At 40.0% G+C, this 9,351-nt stretch overlaps 1 protein-coding gene across 1 annotated transcript; it reads right to left on the bottom strand.

Moving 5' to 3' along the window:
* Nucleotides 1-716: 716 nt before the first annotated feature.
* Nucleotides 717-9,135, bottom strand: LOC124279599 (baculoviral IAP repeat-containing protein 7-like). The gene is made up of 7 exons (XM_046715442.1): nt 9,114-9,135; nt 4,562-5,818; nt 3,754-3,914; nt 3,387-3,414; nt 2,597-2,710; nt 1,916-2,161; nt 717-1,676 (listed from the first exon to the last, which is right to left on the bottom strand). Exons 2-7 carry the CDS (start codon nt 5,751-5,753, stop codon nt 1,447-1,449), a joined length of 1,971 nt encoding a protein of 656 aa, XP_046571398.1. The 5' UTR covers nt 5,754-5,818; nt 9,114-9,135; the 3' UTR covers nt 717-1,446.
* Between the last annotated feature and the right edge of the window lie 216 nt (nt 9,136-9,351).

Genomic DNA, 9,351 nt, shown 5'->3' with positions numbered 1-9,351 from the left:
CTTATGTGAAGTCATGTATATCAAAACTATATGTAGTTGAAGACACCTGTACCCAAGACGGATGTATAGACGAAGTTACCTATATCCAAAATAAGATCTATCTGCAGAAGATGTGAGAGCCCAGAGATTCTGTTTCCTGGATTCTAGCCGATCTAAGCTATATAAAACATTGATGTATAGCGACGATAGCCATCGAACAACATCCGTATATCTCGTTACACATCACAGGTATCATGACCTTAATCACAGACTAACATGTGATGTTGTGCGAAGACAACTATACTACCCATCAAAAGTTTAGACTCACTAGTGTACATGTAGCCACTTACTTCAGTCAACTGTTCGGAACTAGATTTTGTAAAATAATCCATACAGTTTAAAGGTACTGTTTATACATGAGCTCATGTATTGTAAAACAAATTCGTGACGTTGAAAAGTTTAATGTCATGTGTTCAATAAATGATGAAACTCGGTGAAAAATGGCGATATTTTATCAACACTTTACACCCAAACGCAGCTGTTCACATGCACGATATTTGCACATGCTTTTCAGCAATTTGATGCTTGATCCTCGTACAATTAATCTGCATAAGGCTTGCAGATGTTTCCCCTAAGTTTCATCTTCGTTGTAACCATATGTACATACATAACATATAATGATTGATCTAAGCGAGGTTAAACCTTTGATGGGTAGTATATATATATACGACAATGCAGACTTTTTACTTGTTTATTTAACATTTTATTCAAATTAGATCCTTCTTTTTCGACATGACATGCGACAGAATGGCTCCAAATGTGGAGCTGTGTTTTTAAAAATGAATTCCACAACACACTCTTTCAGTCGTTGTTCGACGGACTTCCTGTGGAAAATATACTTTTTGAATAATCAAACACACGGCGCCCACCCGATATTTCACATAACAGGTTAAGGACATTTACTCAGAAATCGCTTTAGAAATTCATTTTCAAGTGACGATTTCAATTTGCAGTGCTGCCATCAGCCAAATAATGGTAAGACGGAGATTCTAAATTTTAACGATAGAATTATCGTGAGGGTGGATAACAATATACGGACAAATAAATTCTTTATTACTGTAAGAGAGACGTTTCGGTGTAGGTTCTAACACCGTTATCAAGCAAATGATGATATCCAAATACTTGATATCGGTGTTGGGACCTACACCGGAACGTCGTTCTTACAGTAATAAAGAAGTTGTTCATCCGTATATTGTTAACCACCCTTCTTACTCCAACTTCTAAATGCCTCTCCAAGAAGAATTATCGTGTGTTCGATCATGACATCTTTCGGTTAAACATATATTTATATCTTAACCAACAATATGTTGAGTTGAATGATGTTGATCCTTCAAAATAATTAACAAAATGTAACGACAAAACATCACTACATTTGTTTGGTTAAAGCTTATCTCACTAACAGTCACATTACGCGTTGTATGTTCTCACAGTTCCACGTATATGTGCTCTACATATAGGACACTTGCTCAGTGCAGGTGCGCACTCAGCACACGACACAAGATGGCCGCACGGCAGGAAGACAACACAACTGGTTCTGTCCAGGCAGACCTTGCAGGTGTTCTCATCTCGTAACGCGCGGTTCTCCTCCTCGAGTTGACGCTGCAGGGAGCGGGGCAGGGAGCGGGAGGTCTCAGTACCTGAAGGAGGAAGATGGACAAAAAGTTAGTCCCACAAAACACATCTTGAAGCATCTTGATAGACAGTCCTGTACCCTTAGATAATGTCATGTTGAGGATATGCCATATAGGTACGAAGCAGAGTGTACATCAAAATAAATTTAAACAATTGACATTTACGACTTAATTTTACACTTATCTCTATAGATGTTGATTGGATTGCACAGAAACTGTTGCAGAGAGCTTCATGACTAACTTACCTGACATAGACTTGCCGGCTTCATGTGGATGTCGTGTAGATGACGAAGTCGGATTCTTCACAGATGATGGCTGATTTGCCGTGGTGGAGTTGCTCGGCGTTGTCAGTCTTGCTGGAAGAGACTGGTGTACTTCAGACACCTGGTGCCTTTGCTGTGGGATCTCTGGATTCCGGTGTCTCTCACCGGGTTCCTCAGACGCGATAACCAATCTTTCAAGCAACGCTTCCAATGAGACAGGGATCTGATCTTTAGGAAGAACAAAGGATGGAAAACAATATCATTAAGGACCTGAAATGTGTGATGAACTTCATGGAAAGAATATTCATGCATTGATATCTATGATGTCATAAAAGTCCCATTTAAAGCAATTGCCAACATTTACTGAATCAGTGAATGTGTCTGATCGGCATCAATTCCATCAAATATACAGTGATTTTGAGTCTGATGTAGCAGATTGAAATCCCGTCGCAAAGGGAACAAGCACCAAGCACTCAACAACATATTTATCCAAACTTCACAACAGCACAATGCTACTGCATCTATCGCAATCGTCTCCGTACTTCTTCAGTCAGTGGATGGACTGTTTACCTGCCAACAGGCAGATCTATCTACTTGTCCATAGTATACTTAGATTAGGCGTCTACCACAGATGCACTGTTACCGCTGGTGCTGCTTTCATACCTGTCTCCCCTGCAGCACGGGAGTTGTTGTACGACCGGGACATCTCCATCACCGCCTTCTCCACCATCTGCCGGGAGAACCCCATCTCCACCGCCCTCGCCACGACAGTCATGTCTGAACAGGGTACAATGTGATACGAATGAATTCTGTCTTCCATTTTTAGGAAGTGAATTTGTCATTCATGTTGTACGTTGTGAGAACATGACCGTTTTCATGATACGTCATATCTAAACATCATGTACTTGGATATGTCATTATTACTCGGGGCGGTGGGGTAGCCTAATGGCTAAAGCGTCCGCTCGACACGCTGAAGACCCGGGTTCGATTTCCCACATGGGTGCAATGTGTGAAGCCCATGTCTGGTGTCCCCCGCCGTGATATTGCTGGAATATTGCTAAAAGCGACGTAAAACCATACTCACTCACACACTCATTATTACTCATACTCCCTACTATGTATCAGTAATTTCGTAAGTGTGGATTGCGTTTTTATTTTGATAAACGTGTAAAGAGACATTTGTTTCGAGATCTATGAAACCTTTGATGGATACATTAATAGTATTCAATGATACACCTATACGACTATTAATAACGTTCTCGTTAATGTGACAGGGAGCATCCCATTCATCAACGTCCCTATCGAAAATTGAGCTGTATATGCACGAGTATTTGATTCTTCTATCGTGCATGTAGAATTAGACAAAAAGTGAAGATGCTTCATGTTTGTACTATACTATACACACATGTCACCAATCGCGATATTTCTAAAACTAAGAATACACTTCACATACTGTTGGTTACAGTGGAGCTTGGAGAAGTCTGAAACAGAAACAGCTATTATGCAAATATATGTCAACGCCATTGCTAGTCTGCCGAAGCAGATTACACCGGGAGTAAAAACATGAAAAATACGCAATAGGTTATTTCTGTAAGCAGTAGAGAGGACGACCTGAATGTACTGGCAATGTTTGGGGTGTTCGGAGATGAGGGAAGCAGTGACTTACTCAATTGTACAATCCTTTGAACATTATTTCACTTTTCTTCTGAACCCAAAGTGGCGCAGTTCGTAGATGAAGTTCACAGGTAAAGTGTTTAAACTTATACTCATGATTTAGGCCTGGACAAACCCAGGTCGTCTTCAGACGGAAATATCCTAACCTTGTGTGTCAACGCCTGTATGACAAAGTTCTCTCCTTTCAATCTACGGATGTAGCTGCAGGACGACCTCCAGCGCACGTGCTCCACAAAAGGGTCATCCCTCTCTTCCCACGTCTTCAGACCAACACCACAGTAGAAACACCGGACACAGTCGGAGTAACCTGGAATTTGGATTACATAGCTTGTGACTTTAGTACACTCCCTCGAACACATCTGTAGCTGGTTTACCTTCTGTCAAAATCATACAAAAAACAAACCGGGATCAAGTAGATTGCTCCTTACTGAAATTTGCACAGGGAGATGGAGATGAGATCCGATGAGGTATTTACAAGCTAAATTGTAATTGTAGTTTTATTTGTGCCATGATTCGACCATTTGTTATTCTGAGGTTCATGTGGTATTAATATGAGCTCCCGACAAAAACTCGAGAAACAAAAACCTTCTTTCTATCAAAATATCTTTTTTTGCGCTGGACATGATGTATGTCGTGAATAAAATGTGTTGAAGAATACAAATTTAACATTAATTATAAATAATATATACAGTCTCTAATAAAACATCCAAACTCCATCCCGTACCTAAACGCAACACAAGAATAAATAATGGTTGGTGCCTGAGGATAGTGCTATCTCAGGTTGACCAGAACTGGTCTTCGATACGACTTTAGTTTTGCTAAGTTTAAAGACATTGTAAAAGTAATGAGTACATTGCATTTGCAGTGGTTCAACGTTGATTATAATCGACTGTTTCGGGTACCATTCATGCATCTGTATGGCTGACATAATTCCGATGTAACTGTAAACCCTACCTGCATAGAAAAAACCTGCTGTCGCCAGTACCCGCGGGTCCTGCACGTGTGACGTGTCCCAGCCTCTGAAGCTGTCTAACCTGGTCTGCATGTCTCTGTAATGAGGATGCACAGCACTGTTCATGTCAAGGGATGGTTCAGACACGACAGTTGCTACTTCTGCTGCTGCTGCTGCTGCTCCTAGAGTTGGTGTCTCTGTAGCTGTAGGTGGTAATGTATCTGTTGTTGTTACATTGCTGCTTCCAGAGTACTCCCCAAGGATACCGTACACCGTTGTTGCATTCGAATTTGAAGTCAGCGGTATATTTCGCGGGTCACCTCTGTTCAGATGTGGGCAGTCAGGGGAAATAACTCTGTGTAGAACATCCGGTCTGTCCATTATTTGCCAGCCTGTGTGTGACTTCCTACAGCTGTAGCAACGAGCCTCGTCCTCGCGACCTGTAGCATAGAATCCTGACTGGGCAAGCCTCATGGGCGAGGCCTGGACGGGGATCCCAGAAAAAGACTGCAGTCTCCGTACCTCGTAACACATCTCCTCCTCTACGGGCACCTGTCCCGCCTCCTGTACCTTCCCCAGATAGGTCGTCAGTGATGTTGTAAAGGGCTGGGCCACCACTTCGGGAACTGAAAGATACTCGGGCTGGATTTCAAACATACCAGAAAGGACTTTGTCTATTTTCTCTGAACGACTGTCAAAGTACTTCACAACTGTTCTCGTAATGAACTGTTCCTTAGATGGCCTGTTTCCGTCAATATTAGAAAGAGATGTTTTCAGTTCGTTTCTTTCACGTATCAATCCCATCTTGCTTTTATGGGCAAATTTCACGGATTTAAACAGTGAAGTAATATGAACACAGTGTCCATCATCCACATTATCATCAACACGTTTCAACATTATATCTTCAAGTCTGATAGAGAAATATAATTGAAGTATACCAAGCACCACGATCAACAGAAGTATCCAAGGTACACATCTATTCTTAGTCCTTCCAGATGTAGTGACCTTTACGTTAGCACACCCGTGTCCCAGTTCACACAACACCATGTTGCCACGATGAGAATGTCCGGATTCCTCGAAGAAGGAACTGCACCTCTGTAAACCCTCTTGTGCCCCATGTTTCGGGTTATTGGTTGGCAGAGAGGCGACAGCGAGGTAAACACATGATACAATAACTACATATAGCCCAGCCATTGTAGTAGGTGTTGATGTCTTTGATCGTTTCTGATAGTATTCAAACCGTGGGCGTCGTCACTATGCTGAATAAGAGTGGTATTATCACAGGTGATTAATCCAAGATATTTTTTATGGATTAAACTTCTTTTTTTTCTCGACGTTTCGAGACCATTCCAGGTCCCTTCATGAGGAGTTCACCTGATGAAGGGACCTGGAATGGTCTCTGAAACGTCGTGAGAGAAATTACAAAAAAGTAGTATAATCCATAAAAAATATCTTGGACATCATCAATGTACAACTTCTAAATGCCACTGAAAGACATCACAGGTGATTTAGATGTAAATCAATGTCAAGGTGCTCAATAATGAAATCAATGTTCACGTGTAACTTTTTACATACCTGGCGGCGAGAAAAAACATTGTTTATCGATATTTCCAACGCAATTATCAATATTACTTGGCGGATATCCGGATTCTACATCCATATTCCTGTCGGTAGGTGTTAAAACAAAAATCTAAAAAATGATTTTTCAGATTTTTGTCCCTCCTAAGTGGCTTTCTTCAGAAAGCTATGTATAGATAATAGAATATGCCATCAGCCATTCAGGTGTTCTCCCATTTCCTACCGTCATGGGTTTTAAAAAACAACAACAGCATTTTCACTCAGGTAACGATAATTCAGGGATTTTATTTGTTTCAATATTAAAATGTTTGCTTTGCAGCTATGATAAACTCGTAACAGAAATTGATTTCAATAAAGTAGATTTTTAATATATTTATCGGCAGTATTTAAAAATGGAAACATTGATTTTTCCACTCAAGCTCTAAGTACCGTAAATCAAGTAATAAAAAGTGTGGTCTAAATGCCGACCTCAGAGAATTAGATCTGTGACGGAAGATGAAATGTCCAAACTTGTCTCCAAATGTCCAGCGAAATCAATATGTTTGTTTGACCCATTACCAACGTGGCTCTGAAACAAACCATTCAATCTCTTCTTCCTATCTGGACGTATATCACCAACAGTTCACTAAGCCAAGGTGTAATGCCTGATCAACTGAAGACAACAATTATCACTCCCCTCATAAAGAAGAAGAATCTCGATCACGAATTGTTAAAAAAATACAGACCAATATCCAATTTGGCATTCATTTCTAAGCTGATTGAGCGCATTGTTGCATCTCAATTCAGAGACCATATGAGCAGAAACAGCTTCTATGAAGAGTGCCAATCTGCCTAGCGATCCTTCCACAGCACGGAAACTGGTAAGCTGCTGAAGGTTCAGAACGACATCCTAAGACGCATAGACACCGATGGAGCGGTCATTCTTGTATTGTTGGATCTCTCAGCTGCTTTTGACACTGTTGACCATTCTGTGCTACTCTCACCCTTGAAAACAGGTTCAATGTCAAAGATCTTGCATTAAGGTGGTTTGTCTCCTACTTAACAGACCGGAAGCAGGCAGTTGTCATCCAGGGTGAAAGGTCAGAGGCAACGTACTTCTTGAAGTTTGAGTGCCTCAGGGCTCCGTCCTAGGCCCCCTTCTTTTCACATGCTACACATCTGCCCTCGGTGATATTGATGGGTCCTAATGCACCTCCTATGCTGATGACACGCAAGTCTTCTTATCCTTCAAGCCATCTGACGCATCTTCAACCAAGTTCTCTTTGAGTAGAAGAGTAGAAGAATGTGTTGATTGTATCAAGCGAGTTGGATGTCATCAAACTATCTTAAATTAAAATGATGATAAAACTGAGCTCATTGTGTTCCAACCTCTTCGACTTCAGAAAAAAGCTTTTGCTTCCACAATTTTTCATCGGTGAATCTGCAAAAACAATGCGCCCACATGTTCGCATGGAACCCCATGTTCGCAATGTGTCTGTCGTCAATCGTATTTCCATCTGTGCAACATAGGTATGATCCGTCGATATCTGGTTGTGAAGTCTGCACAAGCTCTAGTTCAAGCATATGTAACATCCCGCTTGGACTATTGTAACTCTTTGCTGTCCGGTGTGCCAAAACAAGTCTTCTACAGGCTACGGAAGGCAATACAAAATTCAGCTGCACGATTGATCTGTCAAATTAAAGGACTGGACATCTCCTGCCCTCAAAACTCTACATTGGCTTTTAATTCGCTTCAGAATCGGCTACAAAATCCTGCTCCTTGTTTTCAAGTGTCTAAACGGTCTAGCTCCAAAATACTTCTCGGATCTCCTGACACCATATCATCCAACTAGATCACTCCGCTCAAGGGACCAGTCTCTCCTTCAAATACCACAAACTAGAACTAAGTCATATGGGGACAGGTCTTTCTCTAGAGCAGGACCCTTCCTCTGGAACAATTTACCATCCATCCTTCGTTCGGAAACAGAACTGTCAAATTTTAAAAGTGCACTCAAGCCGCACCTATTCACCTCTGCACATGGATATAGTGGACTCAGATAGCGCGTTTGAGCAATTACATTGATAAAAGCGCTTTATAAATATTTGTATGTATGTATGTATGTATGTGTGTGTACTTATGCTGAGGACTGAGCATCATATAACCTGTTCATGACGCTATTCATGGAGACCACACTGAAGTGCTAAACCAATCTTGTGTTCGACGCAATTGTAGTAGAGTCGAAATACGATTTTATTCATTTCATTCACTCATTCCTTAAAACATCAGCAATGTCTTATCTGTTCAAAAACAGGTTACGCGAGGAAAACTAATAAAGAGCTGTGATTTTAAGATTTTTCTACAAACTGACTGACTGATGATGATGAAGCATACTCGTCCAATGCTTCAGCTACATCGAATAACACATGTTATATTTAGGGATTACACTTTCTTAGTAAAGTACAGATTCTAGTACTTTTAGCTAAACCCAATTTTTAATTAAAAGTACTAGAATCTGTTCTTTACTAAGAAAGTGTACTCCCAAATAAAACATATGTTACATTTGACCACTTGACTAAGAAAGTGTAATCCCAAATATAACATATGTTACATTTGACCACTTTACTAAGAAAGTGTAATCCCAAATAAAACATATGTTACGTTTGACCACTTTACTAAGAAAGTGTAATCCCAAATATAACATATGTTACATTTGACCACTTTACTAAGAAAGTGTTATCCCAAATAAAACATATGTTACATTTGACCACTTTACTAGGAAAGTGTAATCCCAAATATAACATATGTTACATTTGACCACTTTTACTAAGAAAGAGTAATCCCAAATATAACATATGTTACATTTGACCACTTTCTCAATGACACTGTGTAATCGTACACATCGAGGTTATACAATATTTCAAAATATATGTATCATATAATTAAAATAGAATGGGTGATTTACAATTTCAGCTGTGGGACTATGAGAATATACATACCATCCACGTGGCCGAAGGCTGGTTACGAATGATTTTGCAATATGTATTACTCGAATATACCTTACATCTAATCTAAATATAGCGACACGTGAATCGCTTATTGCCTTTATCGTATAAGTAGCAATAGAAATTTATAATACGGTTTTATTTTGTTTTATTTGATAGGTTATAAAAGCAGAATTGATATCATTATTTTAAATCATTATTGATAAAGGGTTTTATTGCGCATCAGTGATAT

The sequence above is a fragment of the Haliotis rubra genome, unplaced genomic scaffold (assembly GCF_003918875.1).
Source record: "Haliotis rubra isolate DU_JTF1 unplaced genomic scaffold, ASM391887v1 Scf2527, whole genome shotgun sequence".
In the NCBI taxonomy this organism is placed as follows: Eukaryota; Metazoa; Mollusca; class Gastropoda; order Lepetellida; family Haliotidae; genus Haliotis; species Haliotis rubra.
Note: the sequence above shows the minus strand (reverse complement) of the source record. Positions and strands in the feature narration are given on the sequence as shown.